The sequence below is a fragment of the Bison bison genome, unplaced genomic scaffold, assembly GCF_000754665.1.
Source record: "Bison bison bison isolate TAMUID 2011002044 unplaced genomic scaffold, Bison_UMD1.0 scf7180017864469, whole genome shotgun sequence".
Taxonomy (NCBI): domain Eukaryota; kingdom Metazoa; phylum Chordata; class Mammalia; order Artiodactyla; family Bovidae; genus Bison; species Bison bison.
Window position 1 is genome coordinate 5,770,388 of NW_011495030.1, and position 26,117 is coordinate 5,796,504.

The following is a 26,117-nucleotide window of genomic DNA, read 5'->3' on the forward strand; positions in this document are numbered from 1 at the left end:
GCAGGAGACCTGGGTTTGATCCCTGGGTTGGGAAGATCCGCTGGAGAAGGAAATGGCTACCCACTTCAGTATTCTTGCCTGCACAATCCCATGAACAGAGAAAATCGGTGGGCTACAGTCCATGGGGTCACAAAGAGTTGGACACGACTGAGCGACTAACACTTTCACTTTCCCCGAAACAACTTGAGACACTCTATAAAGGAAGCTGTTTAATCGATACTGCAGCTGGGCTGTCAAAGGAGTTTAATTCCAAGAGGATGGAGCATTGATTTAAGGATGAAACACATGCACACACACACACATACATCACACACACGGGGCCTGGAGGCAGGCAATGAGTTAAGTTGGGTAGTGAGCTGAGCTGCGGGCTTTCACCAACACTCTGTGCACTGAGATTTCCCTGGTGCCCTGGGACTTGAATCTCCCAGGAAGTAGAATGAATCACTCAGAGAGCAATGAAAATTTCAAATAGTTGTCCTCAATGATCTTTATCAATGCAGACCTGAGTCTTTTAATAGAATTCTTTATGCCCCCTGTGGTCATTACAATTTTATTTCTTCAAGTGACATTCCCCTTTTCTAGCTCCCCTGGGGAATCAGCTGTATTTGCCTTCAGAGTCGGTGGTTAGCTGAATGGCTGTGCTTTCTGATTTGTACCCACTCCAATTTTTCTCTCCTGCTGCCCTGCCTACCAGTAGGGCTCAGTTTTGGAGCAATGTGCCCTGCCACAGAGGAGATAATTAAGAGTGGAAAATAATGGCCCTGCTCACAGCACCAGTGAAATCTTTTCAAGTAACAGACTTTGGAGTTTCTGCCAGCTGGAGAACATGAAAACCACTGCTTGCCCCTGGGAAATGATTTCGTCTTACAGCAAGCATCCCTGTCCATCAGTGCATGCTTGCTCCAACTTCCAAAGCTGCCATCCTTAGGATATGACAGCCAAAACCTACTGTTCTAATATAGGGATGACCTGGTATTTGAAAGGAAGAGAGACCTCGGCCTTTCCTGCTCCAACCCAAAGTCCCCAAATAATAATAGCAAGTATTTACACGGCACTTAATGTCTACCAGACACTTTTAAAATCGTTTTATATACACAGCAGCAGCTCATTTAATGCTTGTAACAAACAACTCCATAAGTTAGGTACTATCATCTTCACTTTACATGTGAGGAATCAAGGCTCACAAAGATAGAAAAACTTGAGTGGAACCATTGAGGCAGGCTTTCAGGCCCAGGCAGCCTGCTCTGGAATCCACGTGACAACACTGCATTGAACTGACCCTCATGAAAAAGAATAATGGCCTTCTGACGTGAGGGAAGCTTGTGGCCCTTTGCCAGTAAGAAGTTAGCCCCCTGAGAACATGTCACAGCTTGTCATCTCATTGCCCGGGCTTTTTAAGTTGCTTATATTCATCTGGGTCTAACAAGAAAACACTTCAAATATTTACAAAAGAGGAAATTTCCTATAGGACGTTGGTTGCTCAGGTGATGGAGAAGTTGAGAGCCAACTAGGGGATGGCAAGATACTTTCTAGTTCATCCTCCACGCCATGGCCAGGCTGATCTTTGCAACCTCAGAATCCTCGCTCATCCTGATGTCCTAGATTATAAACCTTTGGTGTTTCTCCTGTCTGCCCTCCGCCCACCCCAACTGTCCCTTATTTTCTAGCATCTCTGACCTATAGGGTGACTTCATACAATTGCTTGTTTAAAATTAATTAATTAGTTTTAATTGGAGGCTAAATTTGCACTCCTTTTATCTTCACTCGGTCTAGCCACTCGGCCTTTGATGCTGTGTCAGCCAGGGTCCCAGCTGGGAAGAGGTTGCACATTTAAATCAATGTACAAAGAGAAGGTTGCACAGGAAGGGGAGTACAAGGGCAGAGAAGCCCAAGGAAAATGCATAACATAGTGCCCATCATACAGGAGAGTGTTTACTGCAACCCAAAAGGAGAGGGCCCTGTAGAAGCCACCTGAGAGGAGCAGAGACCTTCGGTCTAATTTAAGACTGAGAATCAACCAGCCTTCTCAGGAAGGAGACCAGGGGCATACAATACCAACCTCACCTTCCTGTTCTCCAAGCTCCTGCTGGGGCTGCCCATTGATGGGTCACAACTGAAAACCAAAGGGCACCACACCTGTCAAGAGGGTTCACCCAGGTCAGCTGGCTCCATCATCCCAACAGAAGGTAAAGGATGGGAAGGATGGGACCTGCAGGGGCAAACTAAAGATAGCCAGGACAAGCACCCATTCCTGACATCTCTGTTGCCAATGTCAACCATTCATCTGGAAGACAAAGCCCACATGTTACTTCTTAGTGACCCTGCAGCTCTCCCCAACACCTGGGTGGCGGGTGGTTACTCTTGGTCTCCCAGCATCTTCTCCATCCCTGGGGTCTGTGTGGTGCATGGAGCGTGCCCAGTGCATGCGAGTCTCCTTATGGGACTGTGAGTTCCTTGAGCGCACACACCATCTCTTTTTATATTTACAACATCTGCACCGAATGCAAGAGTATTTCTGCACTCAAAAAATTTGTGGTGGAAGAAATGAATGAGGGAACCATCTGAGATAACTCTTGCTCTGCACAGCTGACACTTTCAAATAGTTCTGAGATAGCATCTTCTTTCACACAGAGATGTTGCCTCTTTATACAGTCTTTTATGCCCTTTATTTAAAAAAACATTTTTAAAGAATAATCTAACTAAAATCTTTCCTGTATAAAAATAGCCAGACTTGATTAACCATGAACATTACCACAAATGCTTATTATATACACAAAAGAAAGGCTCCAATTAAAAATTCTGGTTTATACCCTTCATCTTCCTAAGGAGATTTGATATTTCATGTTTCAGACAAGACTTCCTGTCCTGCCATATCTCTTCTAGGAGTCTTAGTAACTGGGGTGTGTAGATGAATTTAATGGGATTCTTTCTCACTAACAACCAAGAATATTTCTAAACAGCTGTGGAGTCAGTTCTAGTATGGGTATCTAACCCAAAACTAGCTCATTTATTTTTAATTTGATTTAAAATTAGTATTATTAATAGTTGGCCAGCAAGTTAGAAGCACAGGGATTTGTGCCCATGTAGAAAAGCAGAAAAAAATCTCTTCTTAGAAAGGGGATTCGGATCAAGAGTCTGGGTTTTCCTGATGCCTACAGCTCTAACAAAAGCTCTGTTCTCTCCTCCTCTCTGGGCTGAGTAGGACAGATTGCTAATGACGGAAAATTATAAATTTAATCCTTATATGAGGCAGCTGACTTTATGTTTGCAGATTTAAAATGTCTGACCTAGAAAGGGTCTTAGAGGTCATCTACTTCAATTCCTCAATTTTACAAATTGAGGCGGGAGGGAACCAAAACAAAAGTCAGAGAGGTTAAGTGACTAGCTCCTCATCATAATTACGTCTACAAACTGCTTTTACCCGCATATCATCACACACCCCATCACTTCTGGAGGAAAGAAATGTCATACCACATTCTCTACTGGTGTGCATCAAGTGCGCCATCACTCAATAAGAAGGGCAGTTCGCTGCTCTAGGTCAGATTTTAAGGACCCACATACAACAGCCAGATGTGAGGAGCAGCGTCCTGCTCCATCACTTCCCTGTGGACTCTCTTATATCTTGGTTCTTCAGTGTGCCTGTTGATAAAGTGCCTCATAGACGCCACACAGTTTTCCTGTAATGCTTTGAGAGCACAAGTATGAATAATGACACAGAAACATGTGATGCCACAGCTGTTTGCTCTGAGGACGCACTGGACTGAAAAATGTTCTACCATCAGCGAACCTCTTCCATTTCTAGACTTGCTGATGGTCCTCCAGGAGCACCTGTCTGCTGATGAATACTAAGATCCACAGGTAAGACCCCTAATCTTATCAGAGCTGCGAGCTGACAGGAGTAACTACTTTCTAGATCATGTATTTTATTCAAAGTTGTTTTCTTAAGATGATTTTAATGAGGGAGGAGGGGGAAGGACGGGAGGGAGAGGAAGGGGAGAAGGCGGACAGAGGATCTGTACAGTGGATGGGGACGGTGACGAGAACTGTGTATTTTACTGGCCTGTCATTTGGGGCATTTATTTAAGCCATTTGTGTCTCAGATTCCCTACCCATGAAATGGGACAGCTGGACCAGGTAAACCTTCAACTATCTCCCAGTTTTAAACCTTCTATATTCTCCTTTCAGAAAAGAGGAGCAATAAGCCTGACTATTCCATACATGCCACTGATGATCTACAAGAGGAGAACAAACTAGAGATGACTTTCCGTTTTAATGGGGTGAACTCCAGCTGTTCTACCATCTGCTCTGCCTCTTTCAACTGAACTCTATACACATGTGTTGACTTACTTTTATTATGTTATTACATTGCTATTCTGTCTTCACACTAGAGTGGTGACTTGGCCAATGATGGCAGCTTAACCAGATGACAGAAGAAAACCAGGTATAACATGCAGCCAGAATAAAAACTGGGCTCTGCAGCTTCCAAAGTCCCCAAAACACACTTCAAAAAAGGGCTTCCTTGGTGGCTCAGTGGTAAAGAGTCTGCCTGCCAATGTAGGGAACACGGGTACGATCCCTGAGTCAGGAAGATCCCACAAGCCACGGAGCAACTAAGCCCATGCCCCACAATTACTGAGCCTGTGCTCTAGAGCCCAGGAGCCACAACTACTGAAGCCCGCCCACCCTAGAGCCCAAGTTCCGCAACAAGAGAAGCCAGCACAAGAGAAGCCCCTGCTCGCTGCAGCTAGAGAAAGCCCAAGACCAGCAACAAAGACCCAGCATGGTCAAAAATAAATAAATGTCAAGCACCATATTTTAGACTGCCTTGCCTTGTACATCATTCTCCTCACTGTGCAGTTTTTAGCAACTGAAATGAGTTGGTCTTTTCTATGAAACACCTGCATTTCTATATCTGTTATCTTGGCAGGCCTGACGTACTTCTTCTGGCAACTGGAACTAGTTACCGTTCCCCCTCATAACTATTTGTAGCCACTCATATCCATGGAAACTTCTGGTCTTCAGATAAAGAAGCATTTACTATGTTAAGCCACTGAGATTTGGGGACTGTTACTATAGCTAGAAATTAAACTCTCAATTATAGCTGGAGGCTGGGCATGCAAGTGGAAGACTCTCTTCTCTTTGGCAAGTAAGACTTGTCCTGATACCTAAGAGCCACTGATACTCAAGTGAGGCTCACCAGTACACTTTTCCAGAGGCTCCACTCCCACCGTGAATTTACTAGGTACCCACTGTAATATCCTCTTAACTGTTCTTTCTACTTCCAATCTTGTCCCACTTCTAAGTCATACTTTATGGGATCACTGGAATTATCTTTGTAAAACATTAAATCTAATGCAAAATATTGATTTATTCAGCATTTACATTCATCTAAGGAGGAGCTCAGGAACCAGGCTGGCAAGTAGGGGGAACAGGACGGGGAGCCCAGCCTCCCAGCAGGTGCCTCTGCAAGCACCTGCTGAGGGCCCAGCCCTCTTGATGGTGCAGGACTTCTCTCCTGAGCTCAGCAATGGCAAATAACCCCAGCCTTGAATTCAGAAATAGGGAGTTCAGATGCCAGTGGAGTCAGCCAGGACAAGCTTATCCTCCAACCCAACCGGAACATTTAAAAAATCATTTCAACTCTCAGTCCTTGAGTCTTTGTCTAATTGAAGTAAACTGTATTTTCTCTGTCCTTATAAGTCTTTGTCTACTTGAAGTAAATTATATTTGCACCTTTTAAAAAAGGTATTTTTACACAGTGATTTTTGGTTTTAAACCCAATGACCACAAGGTTTTTTGCAAGTGAATAGATTCAGTCAGCAAGCACATGAGGAGGGCAATAGGTGGTTTTTTAAAAAATAGATGTACGTGTATTTATATATGTGTATGTATAACTCTGTATGTGTGTGTGTGTGTGTATGGGGGCTCAGATGGTAAAGACTCTGCCTGCAATGCAGGAAACCTGGGTTCGATCCCTGGGTCAGGAAGATCCCCTGGAGAAGGGAATGGCTACCCACTCCAGTATTATTGTCTGAAGAATCCCATGGACAGAGAAGCCTGGCAGGCTGGGTCAGTCCATTGGGTCGCGAAAAGTTGGAAGTGACTGAGCAACTAACACTTTCATATATGTATGCATGTGTATTTACATATGTATGTGGGGGCTTAGCCAGTGGCTCAGTGGCATAGAATCTGTCTGTAATACAGGAGACAGGGTTTGATCCCTGGATCTGGAAGATCCCCTCAAGGAAGGCTTGGCAACCCACTCCAGTATTCTTCCCCAGAAAATCCCATGGACAGAGGTGCCTGGCAGGCTACATATAGTTCATGGGGTCGCAGAGTCAGACATGACTGAACCAACTGAGTGCACACACATGTATCAGTTCAGTTCAGTCACTCAGTCGTGTCCAATCATCGCGGCCCCATGAATCGCAGCACACCAGGCCTCCCTGTCCATCACCAACTCCTGGAGTTCACTCAAACTCACATCCATCGAATCGGTGATGCCTTCCAGCCATCTCATCCTCTGTCGTCCCCTTCTCTTCCTGCCCCCAATCCCTCCCAGCATCAGAGTCTTTTCCAATGAGTCAACTCTTCGTAAGAGGTGGCCAAAGTATTGGAGTTTCAGCTTTAGCATCATTACTTCCAAAGAACACCAAGGACTGTATATACAGACATAAATACAATGTAGAATATATAACACACACAGAACATAAATATATTAAAATAAAATTTTAAAAACACAAATACATATACATTCTTTAGTTACTGCCCAAAATGAGTGTGGAGTTTCTTACTATCTTATCTCAGGGTTTTACCTGATATTAGGTCTTAGCTAATCAGGGTCTGGCCTGCTGTGTGCAGAGAGCATCCTGCTCCAGTAAGGATAACCGACTGTCTCACCATAGTGCTTGTTCCACACTGAGTGGTATTTAGCACACAGATGATGAAAATAGTTGACTGTGGCCTGCCTGTTTGGTGTCCCTGGCTGGCATTTATGGGTCATATCAGTGCTGTGGCTCTGCCTTTCTGTCCCCTAGAGCTTCTGATGATTTTGCACAAAATGTCTGAAGGCCAGCGAAGTCCATCCACTATGGTCCCTCCTCACTGTCTGCAGCGGCAGCCAATGTCAAGTACTCTAGTGCATCCTTGAACTATCCATTTGCCCACTTCAGCTTGGCAGCAACTGGCTATATTTTATCAATAAGATATAGCCAGGATTTCCATAGCACTTTACTGCTACCCCGCATGGAAAAAAAGAGCTGAATCAGAGACAACAACACAGTTTAAGGAGGTTAGCTGACTGGTAGAGAACAAAGAGACCATGCCAGGCCTCAGGGAGGGCCATCCTGCCTGGTGACTTGGCCCCTTGGGGGATAGGCCATTTCCTGTTTCTGAGTCAGTGACAGTTATTTTTGTTGAAGCAGAGGTGTTCTATTCAGTCCCTGAGGACATGAAATCAATGAACTCTGTAGATTTGGGGCAGGCTCCGGGGCTTGCCACTTCAGAGCACAGCACTGATTAAGGATGAATGTGATCTTGGGAACACCCAAGTCCAAACAATGATGCTGACCCAGTGCCAATGTGCGGCTGGGTAAACCCAGCAGCATTCTGGGACCACGGAGAGCTGGGCTCTTTGATTTCTAACCTTTGAACAAGGAGGGGAGAAAAGACTTGCTGGAAAGCCTTGCTTCACGCTGTGGCGGTGGTAGTGAGTTCAGGATCAAACCACCATTTCATCTTCAAAGGTCCCTGAGACCCCCAGCGCCACAGGGGCCAGGGGTGGGGAGTGTTATTTTCATTGTCATTTGATCAAGGGCTCAGGAAATGTTTTATACGTCTTGTACCAAGTGGACGGTGCACTTGTAGCTAAAACTGTGCTGTTGAAGACACTCTAACCCGATACCAGAAACTGTCCCAACACTCCATGGAGGAACTTATGTGGGCACCGCTGCAGAGGCTGAGGGTGGCGTGTGTTCAGAGGTCTGTCAACACACCCTCACATGTCTGGTGTCCTCCTTTCTTCCCTCCAGCTGCTCTTGAGATGATGAAGGATCCACTAGAAACCTGTGTTTTTCTCTTTGATGTGTGAGCAGCTGCAAGCAAACCCCAGAAGTCTCGGAAATGGTCCCGAAGCAGTGACCAGGACACCCTCTCATTCTGAGGAGGTATAGCATGGCCTTCACTGGAGACAATTTTATTGACAAAACATTCTTCAGATAGGTTGCCTGCATTCTTTACAGAAGTCTCCCAGTGCTTTTGCAATTCCTGATATTATGCCAGGGAGAAAACATCAAATAGATGCTTATGACTTTTAGCATCTCTCTTTGATCAGCCACTAATCTCCTTGCTCACATCAGACTCTCTGTGTACATCAAAAAAAAAAAAAAACCTAACCAGGAAACAGTAAACAGCAGGATCTGGTCATTCTGACTCCCTCACAGAGGGAGACTCCAGGCAGAATTTGGATCAGATTTAGAGGCTCTTCCTTCCCCCTCTTTTTCTGATTTCATTACTTTGAGAAAGTAAATTTCTTTGGCTCTCACTCCACTTTTTCATCTGAAAAATAAATGTGTTTGGCTAGAAGGGCCCTAAGTATCTATCCAGCTCTAAATACTCCTGGCATTTTTTCCATGAATTACTCATTAGTTGTCACAGTTTGCAGTATTTGCAGTGTTCTTGAGGTAAGGAACAAAAATCGAGATTGTTCTTAGGACTCTTCCATTCCAAGAAGCCATTTATATATGTTATTTCATTTATTCTCCCTGTAAAATCATGTAAGGTAGAGACATACTTATACTTAACCTAACAAATCAGGTTAGGTAGAGAAATACTATGTTCCCCACTTACAGATGGAGAAACTGAAGCTCAGAGAGGTTAGGTGATTGGTCTGTGATGTACAGAGCAGAATAAAGACTGAAATTAAGCTGTGTGCATGTGTATGTATGTGCAGTTACTTCGGTCACAACATCAAGCTATGGAACTGCAAAACCCAAGCTCCTTCTCCTCTGCCCAGAAACCTACTTGATTGTTTTGTACATTAACTAAAAACTGACTGTATTAAAATATTTCACAAAGTCGCTGTGTAGTCTGTAAACCAGTCCTGTATTGTACATTCCCTACCAGCTCTTATTGGTCCTATTAAGAGACTGGAAGAGGGTAGTAAGAAAGCTCAAATTCTCATCTTCTTATCTCCCCTTTAGCAACTCCCTGCAGCCTCTAGGACTTCCCCTTTAAAAACAGAATCATCGACAAGGCAGAAGCAGTTTGTCATCCTAAGACCTTTGGAAGAATTGCTTGGAAAATGAACTCTGACAGCTCCCCAGACAATAGGCTGCCACACTGTTCTCCTCCATCTCCCTCGCATTCTTCCAGAACAAAGCCTCAACAGTTGGAGGGAAAGGGGGCTTGAGCCAATATAAAGAACCACGACCTACACCCAGGCTTCAGAGGTTAGTCTGGGTTTCTCAATGCTTTGTCACATAGAGAAAGATATTTACAAAAGAGACTAAGAAGGTGGTTACACACCAGGACCCAGATTAGAGTTGGGTCCCAGGTGGGTGAGCACACACAGAGTTGCCCTGGAGTCAGGCTCTTAAATGAGGTGCAAGGTTTTGCTCCCAGGAGCACTTGTGGAATATAAAGCAGTCTAAAATCACCAGTCTTGAAGTGGGTGGAGGGCAAAGCAAGACTCTGAAGTCAGCACCAAAGGAGCGGTGGTCAGTGAAAAAGACCTGGGTGCTCGGGCACCCTTTCAACAATAAATTTGTCTCTGGTCTTCTCTTTTCTCCATCTGTTAAAAGGAGGATTGTCAAGGAGCATTCAACTACATAGCACTCACTGTATACTTTTCACTGTGCCTGGTGTTGCTGATACAGAAATGGACAAGATGAAATTACTGCATTTGTTAATGGACTAAATTTTGCCTTTTTTCATTACTGTCATGCACTTTAATTCTACATGTTTTATTTATTTGGGGCTATGCTGGGTTCGCGGCTGCACAGGCTTTTCTCTAGTTGCCGCGAGCAGGAGCTACTCTCTGATTGTGGGATGCGGGCTTCTCATTGCCATCACGGCTCTTCTTGTGGAGCATGCGCTCTAGACACATGGGCTTCAGCAACCGCAGTGCATGGGCTTAGTTGTTCTGCGATGTGGGATCTTCTCAGACTAGGGATCAAACCTGTGTCTTCTGCACTGACAGGTGGATTCTTAACTGCTGAGCTACCAAGGAAGCCATCTACATGTGTTATAAATCCCACCACCATTATTATTGTCTTATGTAGTCTATATTAATCTAAAATTATCCTTACATATTTCTCTTTTCATTGGTTTCTATTCCAGCCTGCATTTGTGTGATTTCTTTTGAACTCATCTCTCTTCTTCTTGAAGGGACCTCTCTTACTTTTTCCCTTCCCTCCCTCCTTTTTCTAAGTGCAGCTTTGGAAGAGATGAAATTCTTAGTTTTTGTCTGGCTAGAAAAATCTTTATTTTATTTTTGAAGGCTGTTTTCTCTGATTATAGATTCTAGGATGGCAGGATTCTCTCCATACGTTAAAGTCATTTTTTAAAAAATCTTTTTAATTTCATTGTTATTTTCAGGGGGAGTCGTCCATCTGCCTAAGTTTTGCTCCTGTGAAGACAATGTGTCTTCTGACCTGGCAGCTTTTAAGATTTCCCTTTGTCCTCAGTGTTTTGTGGTCTTACGACTATACGTTTAGGGGTAGTTTTCTTTGTATTTAACTCACTTGTATTTATTTTATAGAACTTCTTGAATCTGTGGCTTGGTATCTCCCAAAAGTTTTGGAAAATTATTGTTTTCTCCAAATACTGCTTCCTTCCTATTCTCTCACCTCCTTCAGAAAGTCCCACGCTGCTGCTAAGTTGCTTCAGTCGTGTCCGACTCTGTGCAACCCCATAGACAGCAGCCCACTAGGCTCCGCTGTCCCTGGGATTCTCCAGGCAAGAACACTGGAGTGGGTTGCCGTTTCCTTCTCCAATGCATGAAAGTGAAAAGTGAAAGGGAAGTCACTCAGTCGTATCCGACTTTTAGCGACCCCATGGACTGCAGCCTACCAGGCTCCTCTGCCCATGGGATTTTCCAGGCAAAGTACTGGAGTGGGGTGCCATTGCCTTCTCCATCAGAAAGTCCCATAACAAGTATTAATATGTTAAACCTTCTCCCTGTTTTTGTCTCATGCTCTTTTCTGTATTCTATATTCCTTTTTCTATCTGTAATTATATGCTTTGCTATTAATATTTCCTGGTAACTCTCAGTTGACTAACTTTCCACTGGACTGCCAGGGTATTCCCACTGATCAATAATCTGTTAAATCTACTTCAGTTCAGTTTAGTTGCTCAGTCATGTCCCACTCTTTGCGACCCCATGAATCGCAGCACGCCAGGCCTCTCTGTCCATCACCAACTCCTGGAGTTCACTCAAACTCCTGTCCATCAAGTTGGTGATGCCATCCAGCCATCTAATCCTCTGTTGTCCCCTTCTCCTGCTGCCCCCAACCCTCCCAGCATCAGGGTCTTTTCCAATGAGTCAACTCTTTGCATGAGATGGCCACAGTATTGGAGTTTCAGCTTTAGCATCAGTCCTTCCAATGAACACCCAGGACTGATCTCCTTCAGAATGGACTGGTTGGATCTCCTTGCAGTCCAAGGCACTCTCAAGAGTCTTCTCCAACACCACAGTTCAAAAGCATCAATTCTTCGGCACTTGGCTTTCTTCACAGTCCAACTCTCACATCCATACATGACCACTGGAAAAACCATAGCCTTGACTAGATGGACCTTTGTTGGCAAAGTAATGTCTTTGCTTTTGAATATGCTATCTAGGTTGGTCATAACTTTCCTTCCAAGGAGTAAGCGTATTTTAATTTCATGGCTGCAATCACCATCTGCAGTGATTTTGGAGGCCCCAAAAATAAAGTACTGATATCTTAATATCAGTTACAGAATTCTCACTTGATCATTTTTAAAAACACATTCCATTTCTTGGTAAAATTCTCCATCTTATTACCTATTTTCTTGAACATGGTCCAGCCAACGTTTGATTATTTCAGTATCTGACTCACCTATCCATTTGTTTCTCTTTTCTATTTTCATCTCTGTCCTTTTTTCATACCTTCCACAAATTCTGACTGTTTGCTAGACACACTGTGTAAGAAACGTTCGAGAGGCTTGCATAACATTATCTTCTTTCAGAGAGAATTTACCCTCTCCTTTGCAGGCACCTAGGCGATGGTGAGGTCCCCTCAATGCCATTAGGGACTAAGTAAGCCTCAGTTTACTTCTGATTTTCACCTGCTCCTAGGGAATAGTTCTTTAGGGCAAGGGTTCCCAGCCTCCAGGATCTAATGCCTGGTGATCTAAGGTAGAGCAATGTGATAATAACAGAAGCACATGCTAGGTTGCTTCCATCATGTCCGACTCTTTGCCAACCCATGGATTATAGCCTGCCAGGCTCCTCTGTCCGTGGATTTTCCAGACAAGGATACTGGAGTGGGTTGCCATTTCCTAGTCTAGGGGATCTTCCCTATCAAAGGATCAAACCCATGTCTCTTATGTCTCCTGCACTGGCACACGAGTTCTTTACCACTAGTGCCACCTGGGAAGCCCAATAGAAATAGAGTGCATAATAATGTTATGCACTTGAAAGATCTTGAAACCACTCCTCCTCCACCCCAGTCTGTGGAAAAGCTGTCTTCCATGAAACTGGTTCCTGTGCCAGAAAGGCTGGGGACCGCTGCTTTAGAGTACTCAGATAAGACACTGACGTGTTTAATGTGGCCTATCCTGAATTCCAGGTTCTGTCTTCCCAGGACTGAAAGACTGCAAAGAACACCATTTTGATTTTTAGATGGTATTAACTTGGCTTTTAAGTTTTATAACTAATCCTCAAATTCCTTGAAGAGGGAAAACCTCCAAGTGCTGGGCTCCCTTCTCTGTTTATCCCTTCTTTCAGAGCTCTGGATTATACAAGCCCTGATGCCTTGGCAGTCACAAATTTTCTTTTCTTCCTAGTTCCAGAAGACTTCCAAAATCTCAGCTAGCTTCTCAACCTCTCAAATGTCACTCTTTGCCTGGATCCTTGGCCTTTCAGACCATGTCAAGAAATTGGCATCTACCCAGAGGAGAAATGCAGTGTAGAATGTTAGGGTCACATCCACGTGCTCCCTTTCTTCCTGCCTCTCAGATCCTGATTTTCTTAGTTGCTCTCTGATGCCTTGAAGCAGAATTTTTTTTTAATATGAGCTTTCCTGAATATTACTCTGCTATAAACTATTGATATTTCGCAGTTGGAAAAAAATGAAGAGTAAAGCAGTACCTAGGACCTTTCCAACAGAAAAAGTATCAGGTGCATGTGGGTAAAATTAGTTATTTCAGTACATTTTTCTGGAAATGACAAACTAAGTTGAATCTTAAAGAAGCAAAAGTCATAGGAATAACAAGGGAAGTGTATATGCATATAAATGTCATTTTCATTCATTCCTTCCTTCCAGAAAAAACACTTATGATCCTGCTATCTGCCATCCACTGGGATAGGTGCCGTACGTGGGACAATAAATTTCTGGGAGCTTATCAGATATGGAGAAGACCCAGAACTGGAGGAAATACCAATTATTATGTTAAGTTCATCAGACAAGGATCTGTTTGTTTGGAACCATGGGTCTAGGTAGAGAGAAATATAAAGAATGAAAACTAGGGCTGAGTAAGTATGAGAGAGAGCAAGCAATACCAAGAAATGAGGTGAGAGGAAGAAATAAGTGGTACAAGACCATTTTGGGGAGGGGGTGGATTTGCACAGCAAGTTGCAGAGTTTCACTCCATGTTGAGTTGGGGGAGTCAGACTGTCATTGGGTGTAAGGAAGACTATCTCAGCAATAGAATATTGAGATGGACTGGAAACCAAGCTAGAAAGCCATCGGGATGGAGACCTCTGGATGATCAGAGTCCAGCAAAGGTGCATCCGGTATCAGAGCTTCCCTTCATGAGATCTGGATGAGCTGAACAGTCTATTTTCAAATGATGCTACAAGATCCAACTGGGCCTCATGCCTTCAGCCCTTCCCTTTCCCTTTGCTGTTTGTCCTTCCTTCCCCTTCCCAGTTTCTTCCTTATTCCTCCCTTATTTTCACTTCTGTTTTGCTTTACTTCTCTCATTAGAAGTCTCTCCATTTGAATGGTTTGGAGTCTTCTAGAAAAATGAATTCTGGGAGGGAAAAAAAGCAAATTCTGGGAAACATCTTGTCATCCTTGGATCTGTACAAACCAACACAAGTGTGTCTGTTGAAGCCCTCACGGTTTGACTACCTCTTGCACTGCACTGTGGGCTTAGCTAAAAGAACAATTGTGTGTGTGTGCAACATGTTTCCCTCATTTCCTTCATTTTGTGACCTTAAAGAGACAGGGAAAAACCAGAGAACCAAAGTCACGCAGTGCACCCCTCCAAAGACTGTGATGGAGCTGGGGTTTGAGAACCCATGCTCCTGCATCTGAGTCAGCTACTCAGCCAGCTCAGCTGATAGCGTGTGCCAGGATCGCCCCCTGTGCATTAACCTCTGCGGCTCCCTCTCTCCATCGCTCATCAGCTGTTTCTCTGCTGCTGAAAGCAAACACAGTTCAGATAATTAAGCACTTGTGAGGCATTTTACATTTTCATGAATCTATCAACTGAATTATTTTTGAATATGCTCAGGCCATATACTCCAAGATTCTTATCCATAATTTGCAGAAGGGCAGGGGTGGCTTCATCATGCATGCAGAAAGTGAGACTGGAGCTGGCCTCTTACTTGCAGGCCTGCTTTTCAAGGTCCTGGGCATAGCTCTGATAATTTTGTGGTTGTAATTTATATTCTTTTTTCTTAATGATAGTCTTCTCCATCCTCAACATCCAACTTTATAAGATGAGATCCCACAAAAACTGAATCTACCCCCTGGAGAAAATCAAATATTCTCATCTGGAGATTCATAAAATGACAAGTAACAAGACACTCTGTTTTTACTAGGCTAAGTCTAAAGGCAGTTGCAACCAATACTGTCCTGCCCTGATCCCTCATTTCAGATGTGTAACTTTAAGTTTGGAGGCAGTCTGCTCCTTACATGTAGGCTAGTTCACCTGTTATAAAGTTCTGTTTCTTCACATGTATACCTGTGGCGGATTCATTTTGATATTTGGCAAAACTAATACAATTATGTAAAGTTTAAAAATAAAATAAAATTAAAAAAAATTTTTTTTTTTTTAATTTAAAAATGTTTCATTTCCTGAACCAACTTTATTTAACTTATTAACCTCGTCTGTGGCTGTTTGTGCAGAATCTCCTAGTGAGCAAAAACGCACACCTTCTGTCTCTGGTGGGAATCGGCCACCCAGGGCCAGAGGTGATGGGATACAGTGGGTCAGCTGAGCCATGGTCTAGAAGCATCTCTTCCCTAATCCTGAGATCCTAATTTGCCTTGGTCCAGAAGGAAGACCTGTTGTTTAACCTTTAATGGCTTTCTTGCAAGTAAGATGAGAACCTATTAGTTCCCAAGCCAGCGAAAGTTCTAAGCTGAATGATAACTGCTGACATTTGAGGCACCTAGAATGAAAACTGAATAGTTTAGCATAGATTTTTCCTTCTAATTAATTCATCATTTATCTTGACTCGATATGATGATCTTTTTTTATCGAACTAGTCTTTATTGGAGTAATGCTAAATTCTACCAAAGTTAAGACTAGTTACAATGGAGAAGATTTTCTTCTTGGACCCAAATGTTATTTTTTAAAAAAGCACCCTGAAACCCTCCAAAACAATACATACACTGTCACACACAATCCATGGCTATATTCCTATATAGGTCCAGTGTCATGGAAACCAGCTAAGCTCTTCTGTGCCTCTCTGATGAAAACCTGATCAAAAGACAGTGTAGTGGTATAAATCCAAACTCAGTTTAGAGTGAAAAGGAGGTGCTGGGTGCGTATAGATAGTCAGGAGGTCTAAAATAAAATGAAATAAATCTGCCTTTGGTTATAATAAAAGAAAACATAAGTTGTGCAGTCAGTGTTACTGCATCATCCATTTCTTATTGTCTCACAATGATAGTTCAGGTCTTTTGGGAGAGTCATTTTGTGTGTATATCTTGGGATTTTAAAAGCTTTCCAGCTCTGCGATGCTCAACAATCAGGGTGTCTGATTCGTGGAGAGGGTCATAGCCCTGAACGGGAGGGTCTGCTGATGGAGCGCGGGAGTTGGGTGGGATGAGAGCACTGGCCCTAGGATGCTGTGTGGGCACCTTGGGAACATCTCCCCCTGTGCTGTCTCCCTTGGTCCCCGAGTTGCAGTGTCCTCTGGTGATACCGGAGATACAGATGGAGGAAGAAGGGGGTGCGTGACTGTGGCCGGAGGCTGGGATGCCTCGCGGGGAGTGGGTGGGGTCTGGTGACTGGAGACTGTGTGACACCCGCGGGAGGACCACGTACAGTGTCTGGGGACAGTTGAGGCGCTGCCCGGGCGGCGGGGGGTGGTGCGCGGGGCTGGCTCTGCACACTCACCCGTGCTGCTTTGGATGGTCCTCACGGTGGTGGTGGTGCGCGGCGGGGAGGAGGACCGCAGTGACACGCACTCGTCGTCCTGCGAACAGCCTTTCTCGATGGCTCGTACGTAGCTGTGGCTCCGCATGCGGAAGCAGCCAGGCATCTGCAGGTCCAGGGCCTCCACCACCTACGACTCCAGCTCGCTGAACACCGACTCGCACACCGACTCGAACTGCCCATTCACCTCCATCTCACTCATCTGGCTGATGGTGCTCATGGCACGCATGTAGCTCTCGTTCCTGGAGCGGAACTTCGGAGACGTGAGCAGCCCCGCAGGGTCAAGGCTGTCGGGGCTTCGGTTGATGGAGACCTCACTGACCGCCCTCAGGTAACTGTGACTCCGGATCTGGAGTTTGGGGGAGTGCTCATTGGAAATCTTGAGAGTGGTGAGTTCTGTGAGGGATGGCTGAGTCGCCTTGAGATAGCTTTCCCTTCGCGCAGCCACTTTGGGAGAAGGCTTGGGGCTGGTGTCCGAGTCACCGCTGTCTTCATCTCCCATGGCCTTGATGTAGCTGCTGCTCCGCATTCTTCGGCAGGGGATTTCATCATCTTTACCTGTAGGGGTGTACCCTGTCCATTCATCCTGAGGGACCTGAAGGTACTGGCAGGAACGTTCTTGTTGACACGACTCTGACTTCACCATGGCCTGGTCCATGTTGACCGAGGCTTTCTGGTAAACCTCTCGGGCTCGACTCACGGTCAGCGTGGAGGACCAGGCACTCTTCTTGAGCAGCGGTGCATCTAGGGTGACGGGCAGGTTGGCGCAAGTGGAGCACTTGACGTCGTTGTTACTCCGGGAGGCCTTCACTGCCTGCTCGCTGATGGTGTTGTAGGCCTCCATAAAGTACTGAGAGGCCGAGCGGTCGGGGCACCTGCCCATGGTCATCACACCCGAGGGGGAGTGGTAGATACACATGTCGCTGTCGAGGTTGTCATCAGAACTCCACCAGCCAGGGGATGTGTTGTTGCGCGGCTTGGGCTCCGGGCGCCGCTCCTTGCTTTTGCTGCGCTTGCCGTACCTCACGGTCTGCGTCTCGTCCGGGCTGGCCTTGCCTCCGTTGACGCTGCCCTTGGACGGTCCCTCCAGGGAGTGCGATTTGGTGAAGAGCTTCTGGACCGAGTGGACCAGGTGGCGGATGCAGCCGGGGCCGTCGCTGCGGTGCTCCACGGCCGTGCGCTTGTACTGCAAAGTGTGGTAGCCATCCCGGCTGAGAGGTAGCTGCCTCTCAAACTGGTCCAGGAGGTTGGCGGGGATGCGGTTGGCCTTGGTGGCCAGGGTGCGGGGCACCAGGGCACACTCGTCCTTCAGCTCCTGCTGCGAGGTGTAGTGCCGCCGCGGGAAGGTGCTGCTGGCCAGCGGGTCGCTGAAGGGGCCCACACACTCGGCCTGGAAGGAGGTCCGCTGAGTGTAGTAGGGGTGGTCGGCCGGATGGTGCTCCACCGGGCTCAGCAGGTATGGCTTGCGGTCCGCGTGGTGCGACAGCGAGTCACAGGCTGAATCGCAGGTGACTCCGTGGTGATGGCTGCAGCTGCCCGATAACCCTTTCATCGCTGACGGGGCAAAGCCACGGGGGTCATGGACACCCGGGGGTGTGGTTCCAGACCCGTCTCCCGCAAGTACCTTTGATGATCAATTTTCCATTTTTCTTGCTTCCAACGTAGGAAAAGATCCAAACTTTACAGTTTTTGTTTTTTAACCCGATGTGCCTTTTGGTGTGTGATGCTCAACTGTTCTCTTCAGATGAACCAGACATCTGATTCTTCATCTGCAGGCTTCCCTTGTGGCTCAGTGGTAAAGAATCTGCCTGCCAGTGCAGGACATGCGGGTTCAACCCCTGGTCAGGAAGATCACCACATTGGACTTATGGTGTAACAGGCAAACAACACATTATCTTGGATAGGACTCAAGAAATGCAGGGATTGTGGTCAGAGGAGGAACCTGTAACTTGTCTTAGTGAGACAAGCAGTGTCTGGTCTGCAGCAACCCCATGAATCTGAAATTGAACTGGATGCTTGCTGATCCTTTGGAGAAAGTGTCCCCAGAACAGGTGTGAGTGGTACTCACAAAAAGTGCTCAAGAGCACCATTCACCTGCTGACCTGTTTCTTATAATGGCTATAACTCAGGAACAGCCAGGTAAGAGAGATGCTCAAGACCAGACACCCAGGGAAAAGGCGAGAAGCTTCCATCTCTCTCTCATCATCGCTCTTCTAGCACCTCCCTGTGCTCACTATCCCGGAAGTTCTCTGGAGGCTGCCCGAATGGGTTTTTATGGAGGCTTCCTTAGGTAGGAATGATTAACATACCATTAGTTCAGTTCAGTTCAGTCTCTCAGTCGTGTCCAACTCTTTGCAACCCCATGAATCGCAGCACGCCAGGCCTCCCTGTCCATCACAAACTCCCGGAGTTCACTCAGACTCACGTCCATCGAGTCAGTCAAAAAAAAAAAATTTTTTTTTTAAACTGTATTTATATATTTTTCTAGGCTGCACAGCAAGGCCATGTGGGATCTTAGTTCCCTGACCAGGGATCAAACTCACGCCCCTTACATTGGAAGCATGGAGTCTTAACCACTAGACCACCAAGAAGTCCTGAAGCTCTGTTTCTTGAGTGTGGTGGTCAAGAGAATGTGTCTTGCAGAATGCCAACCACAGGGAGCTTAACTGATCAAGGAGCCATCACCGTATCTGCACCAAGGCCATGTTTCCCACAGGCTGCTCCCAGCTACTAACTCGGCACAGTGGGAATATCTGGACAGACCCAGTCCTGGGAGAGAGTGGACTCTTCAGTGACTGACTCTGACACAGGCCTCCCTGATAGCATTGCTAACCCTTCATTAGACTTCGAAGAAGCTCACAACACTTCTACCCAACTTCCCTTCCCTTGCTCCTTCACTTGGGGTCAGACTTGTATAACGTCTGATAACTTTCCCAGGCTTCTCCCCATTTTCTCTCACACAGGCATTTCCCTTAAAAAAAGTCCTGGTGCACTGAGTTCTGTTTTAGTATCTACTTCAGAGGATGCAAACCAATACTGACTTAGTAACAAAAAAACAGGATTGGAACCATTAATAAAAGTCCCACTGAATTTTCAGAAATCTGAGGAAAAGAAAATGAAAAAAACAAAAACACTTATGTATCTCCCTGTCAGTTTTGCCCATACTTGAAATTTTCTTTTCTCCTTCTCTATCTAAATCCTCTACACCTTCCTCAAAACCTTGGTTCTCCATCTTCTGCATTGCCATGGTCCTGGTTCTATGAACTCACACATCAGGGTAATCCCCAACCAACTGGTGATGAACGATCAGTCTTCAAAGGTAAAACCCCCAATTGTAAGATGAGCTCTGGCTTACCACCCACACATAGCATTCTCCTGCAGTTTATAGACCAATGTTTCCTAGATTATGTTTCAGTGAAAGCAAGAGGTAATGTGTATTTTAGGAGAGAAAGCTTCCATGGTCAAATAATTTTGAGGGAAACATCACTGTGTATCATGGCCCTGTCTCAGATATTCAAATGCACACCAGTACACCAAAGGTTTAGAAACAACTTATGGGAATGGCTTCAATTAACTCTGTATTTTCCACCCTCATTTGACCATAGAAACATTTTTCCACAAAATTTCTACTAATAACCACAAGCGGCCTCCCTGGTGGTTCAGATGGTAAAGAATCTTCCTGCAATGTAGGAGACCTGGGTTCAATCTCTGGGTCAGAAAGATCTCTTAGAGAAGGGAATGGCTACCCACTCCAGTATTCTTGCCTGGAGAATTCCATGGACAGAGGAGAACGCTGAAGAACTGATGCTTTCCAACTGTGGTACTGGAGAAGACTCTTGAGAGTCCTTTGGACAGCAAGGAGATCAAACCAGTCAATCCTAAAGGAAATAAACCCTGAATAGGCACTGGAAGGACTGACGCTGAAGCTCCAATACTTTGGCCACCTGATGCAAAGAGCCAACTCACTGTAAAAGACCCCGAGGCTGGGAAAGACGGACAGGAGGAGGAGAAGGGGGTGACAGAGGATGAGATGGTTGGATAGCATCACGACTCAATGGACATGAGGTCGAGCAAACTCAGGGAGATAGTGAAGGACAGGAAAGCTTGGCGCACTGCAGTCCATGGGGTCACAAAGAGTTGGACATGAATTAACAACTGAACAACAATAACCACAAGATTTTATATTTTGCAATACAAGTTGAGAAATACGGCTGAAGCTATCTCTTTCAGAGATGCATGTGTATTAAGCCACCATCCGAACATAATCAACAGGGTAAGGGGAAAACCAACTGGTAATGCTGGCAGGTAGGGCACCTCTGGACCTCAGCCATGAGATCGAAAGAAAACAGGGCCAGGAATAGAGTCTGGTAGCATGTACAAGGCAGGACTTGGGAAAGCAGGCACAAGGGTGTTAAGAGAGTCTACTTTTAACAGCATTTAAAGGGAGGGGCAACAGATTCTTCTTCAGGAAGCGATGCACAGGAAGCTCCATATCATCGCTTGTAGAGAATGGCCTTCCAAGGAAAACCAAGAGCTTCTGAGGTCCTGCCTGGCTTTGCAGGCTCTCTCAGCATCCACACACTGCTTTCCTGCTAGCTAGCTTATACAGCAAGATAAGGGAAAGTGTCTGACCACTCTTCAACTTGCCTCAGCATTCAGCACTCCCACATTCATTCACTCATTCGTCCCACAAATATTGGGCCCCTACTGTGTGCCAGCCACTGTTCTGGGTGATGGGGATGCAGCAGTGAATAAGACCCAACAAGGTGCCTGTCCTCATGGAAGGTACTCTCTAACTGGGTAAACAGATAATAAGCCAAGTAAATCAACTTAAGTATAACACTAATAACAGCAACTGCTATGAAGAGAATAAAGCAGGATAAAAGATTAGAGAGTTCACTAGGCAGAGTGATTGACTGTGTGCGTGAGCTCAGTCGTGTCCAGCTCTGTGCTCTTTCTAGAGATCAGTGTCTAGCTCTGTGTGACCTCATGGACTATAACCCACCAGGCTCCCCTGTCCATGAGATTTTTCAGGCATGGATATTGGAGTGGATTGTCATTTCCTTCTCCAATCGATTGATTAGGTACGGCCCTTTGATAGCTTCAGTGATTCTTCTGCTGCTTTCGAAAATGACAAGAGAGAACAGTGCTATCTTGGATGGCACTGCTGCTGCTGCGTCACTTCAGTCGTGTCCGACTCTGTGCAACACTTGGACAGGACATCTGATATAACCCTGTTCCCACTCTCCATGGGCAGGCAGAGATGTGGATGTCCTATCTGCAGCTGTCAGAGCTCCGTGTCTAGCACAATTCCTCTTGGTCTGAGCATCTTGAAAATGCCGCTACCTTTCCCGCATCCTCCCACCCATTACGCCCATGTAATTACTGAAATGATTTCAGATTAAGATGTTAAAGTCTAAAATGTTTGTGAAAAAAAAAAAAAATTGGCAAGCTGTCACTTCTGAATACCCAGCTGAATTGCCGAATGAATAATAATGCAAAAATGCTTACTGAAAGAAGAATAAATAAAAGCTCATTGTTGTACAATAAATCCTTTTCTGTAAAACACCACTGAGGAAACTGGCTCTGGGTTTATCACATTTCCCTCCAAGTATTCAGGCCATTTTATTTCATTCTTTCCCGTGCTTTATTATTTTCCAGGAACTGGTGTGTGGTTCTACCCTATTGTTCCTCATGAAATATTAATGCTACAGGAGTGTATGGGGAGCGATGCCAGCAACAGGGCTGTTGATAGGAGCTGCCAGTGACTGGAATGACTGATTAGTTCAGAAAGTGGCAGCCACAGAGGGGAGGAGGTGGGAGCGGGTTGGATTGGGAATTTGGGATTAGCAGATGCATACTGGTATACACAGAATGGATAAACAACAAGGACCTACTGTGTAACAAACAAAACTATATTCACTATCTTGTGATAAAGCATAACGGAAAAGAATATGAAAAAAGAATGTGTGTATATATATATATATGTATAACTGAGTCACTTTGCTATACAGCAGTAATTGATACAAAACTGCAATTCAACTATACTTCAATAAAAGATAATTTTTTTAAAAAAAAGCAGAAAGTGGTAGCCAAAAGGAAGTGTGCATTATAGGTAGAGAAAGTTATTTTATTAGCCTTCAGCCCAAAGAGAAGCCCTTTTATTTCTTTCTTTTAAACCAAAAAACCTAGATTTAAGAGTATCCACCCTGCCCCTTGCAGAGCAGCTCTGCTAAAGTGAAAGGGGAAGGACACTGATGGTGATCTCCTTACCACAAATCCACACAGGCCAGATTAGGATCTCTCTGGAAGGGCCCTTGTGCTGGTGCACACCTTAGGCTACACCATGAACCACAGGTCATTGTCACATCTGAAAACTGGCAAGGCGTGTCAGATAATTGGGCAATAACTAGGATTCTTTATTTCCTTGGGCTCCAAAATCGCCGCAGACAGGGACTGCAACCATGAAATTAAAAGATGCTTGCCCCTTGGAAGAAAAGCTATGACAAACCTAGACAGCATATTAAAAAGCAGAGATATCACTTTGCCGACAAAGGTCCATCTAGTCAACACTATGGTTTTTTCAGTAGTCATCTACAGATGAGAGTTGGACCATAAAAAAAGGCAAAGCGCCGAAGAATGGACGCTTTCAAACTGTGATACTGGCAAAGACTCTTGCAAGTCCTTTGTACAGCAGAGATCAAACCAGTCAATCCTAAAGGAAATCAACCCTGAATAGTCATTGGAAGGACTGATGCTGAAGCTCAAATCCTTTGGCCAACTGATGCAAAAAGCTGACTCACTGGAAAAGACTCTGATGCTGGGAAAGATTGAAGGCTGGAAGAGAAGGGAGCAACAGAGGATAAGATGGTTGGATAGTATCATTCATTCAACGGACATGAGTTTGAATAAATTCCAGAAGATAGTGAGGGACAGGGAAGCCTGCCATGCTACAGTCCATTGGGTAACAAAGAGTTGGACATAACTGAGCTACTGAACAATATGATTCTACACAGCCCACCTAGCCTGAATATGTAGGATTAAAACATCCACTGTAACTCATTTGATTCCCCAACTCATTCGAGAAAGTAGGATTATTTTCCCTATTTTAAAGATGAGACAGACGAAATTCAGAGAAGTGAAGTAATTTGTCCCGGGTCACACAGCCAGCAACGGGAAGAGCTAGGATTCTAATCTAGGTCTCCCTGACTCTCTAGTCTGGGCTTTAGCCACTCTTTTATACCCTTCCCTCTTCTTTACCCAGGTTCAAAGAAGGAGCATAGACCTTCTTCCCCACCCTTCTTCTTCCAATGGCTCCTATTTATTGTGTTAATCTTCTGAATGACCACTTTTCATTTTTCAAATACAAACTTGTTCAATCAAAGGAATGCTTCCCTAAGGGTGGGATTCTAGGAGACAGGTTTTTTGGAAGTGTGGTGATGGGGCAGGAATTATAGTGTAAACAGTGTTCCCTGGACTGTCTAGTCTACTTGTTCAGATTTGGATGCAGCAAATATTTATCAAAACCCAACGCTGCTGGTCTCCCTTCCAACCATGCTCAAGGATACTGGAGTGGGTTGCCATTTCCTCCTCCAGATCTGCAGGAGAGAGGTAGCCCTTTGAAAGTACAGACATGTTTAGTTCGTACTGCTTCTAACAAGATCAAATTAGGGGGGAAATGCTTTATATCTGTTCAGCGGTTTCTCCAGTGTTAGGAATTCCATATTTTTAAGCCCTTAGCCTCTCTGTAGAAAGCTGCCTACTCATTTTTGTTGCCTTGTGTTCGCTAATCAAGCATCTTTAAAGCAACGAACTCATTTGTTAAAAATCACCAAAGCTTTTCTATAACATCCAGAAAAAGCATCAGATCCAAACCAGAGACCATAATTTCAACCTAATGCAAACTTTTATTTGCCTTTGGGATTGAAATCAGTATGTTCCAGGTTTGCTAATATCAACAGCATCAATGAGGGTGACAATGGCTAAGGCAATGGAGATGCTCATGATGCCAAAAGTGTGTTTGTATTACAACTTCTTGAGTTTTATCATTGCTTTGAAAACAACCAAAACTTGTCAAAAATTCAAGAAATCTTCTACCAAATGATCTGAAGCAATATAATTTTTTTTTTTTTCGGTGTAATTTCTAACCTAACAGTACTACTGTTGAGATGTACATACATTGCTCTCTGGGCAATTAGACAAGCAGGAAAAAAAAAATGAGATAAGAACCTAATAAAGAAATTAAGGTCAATGAGATTCTTTTTAACTGAGAAAAGCCTTTTATTTAAAGCACATCTGTTTTCAAACCTATTTACCATAATTATCATCTCCCCTTTCCTTTCATCTATCTCTGTTTTTTCATTGTTTTTTATTTGGTCTCTCATCTTTCATGCTTCTTTTTAGCAAGCAGAGCAGTGAAAGAAACAGCCTGCTAGATAACGAATTGCATTATTAATTTGGTTTGTTTTTAGGGAGACTGGTTCTGACCTAACATATTAAATGAAGTTCCAGGATTTAATCGAGGAATGGAATCTGTCAGGAAAAAAGAATCAACTCTGCAGGTGAGTAAACTGAAAATAATTTGCATTTGGAGCTCTGTTTTAGGGATGCTTGGTCCAAGTTCTTCCATGAGGAAATAAAATGAAAATGCTATGCTTTGTTAGTTTAAAAATCATATCCTTAAAATAACTGGGAGAGTAGGAAGCTTTTCTGATTTATTCTGTTCAGCCATCACTCTCTAGAGTCATTTGCACTCATGGACCGTTGGGAGAACATTAATTGACTTAAAGAGGCAGTAGTTATTGTCCAGGCAGCATTGTGCATCCTTCTGAAATGATTTATCCTGACCTGGGCTCTCCATCTTGCCCCCTCACCACTCCAGCTTTTACAACACAGGATGGATCTACACGCCAGGGGTCAAATGGTGTCAGACTGAAAAGCTTCATCAATTCCAGAACCTTACCAAACCTCCTACTAGGAAATTTAAATGTAGGCACCTTGGCTGGCATCTCCAAGACGTACTTGTGAGATATTGTCTATAATTCAAAGTAAAAAGAAAAAAAATGTGTGTCTATATATATTCCTACTGTGTTGCAAAAATTAAAGTGGAAAAAGAGCTGTTGATTCTAATTCCTCAACCCAGGACTTCAGATGCCAATAATGACTGCCAGGAACAAACACCCACAGAGCACAGCCCAGAAACTTAATTGTTTTCTTGTTATTTAATATCTACGGTCCTCAGTGTGCACTGGTGCTGCCGGGCTTATTTACAGAGCCCTGCCTGGAGTCCTCAGTATATCCAAAGTGATGCTTACACATGTGAAAGGTTAGGAAATGCTAATGGAGAGTAAATTGCTTCTCCTTTTCTGTGCTACCTCAGAAAAATTAAGCTCTCCAGCCTTCTCCTTTTCCTCCTTTTCTGTGCTACCTTGGAAAAATTAAGCTCTCCTGCCTCCAAGGTAAGGGCACTGGTTCCCATTTGGGGGCTTCCATGTCTGTTGGGCCATCAATGTCTAGTACGAAAAAAGGAAGGGGTTTTGAAG

The 26,117-nt window shown here is 44.6% G+C and overlaps 1 protein-coding gene across 1 annotated transcript in view; it reads right to left on the reverse strand.

Annotated features, from left to right (window-relative positions):
• Positions 1 to 18,127, reverse strand: part of LOC105003520 (disks large-associated protein 1-like) — a 116,236-nt gene extending 98,109 nt beyond the window's left edge. The window contains 1 exon segment of the mRNA XM_010860734.1: positions 16,465 to 18,127. Within this exon segment, the coding sequence (XP_010859036.1) occupies positions 16,465 to 18,127 (1,663 nt within the window).
• Between the last annotated feature and the right edge of the window lie 7,990 nt (positions 18,128 to 26,117).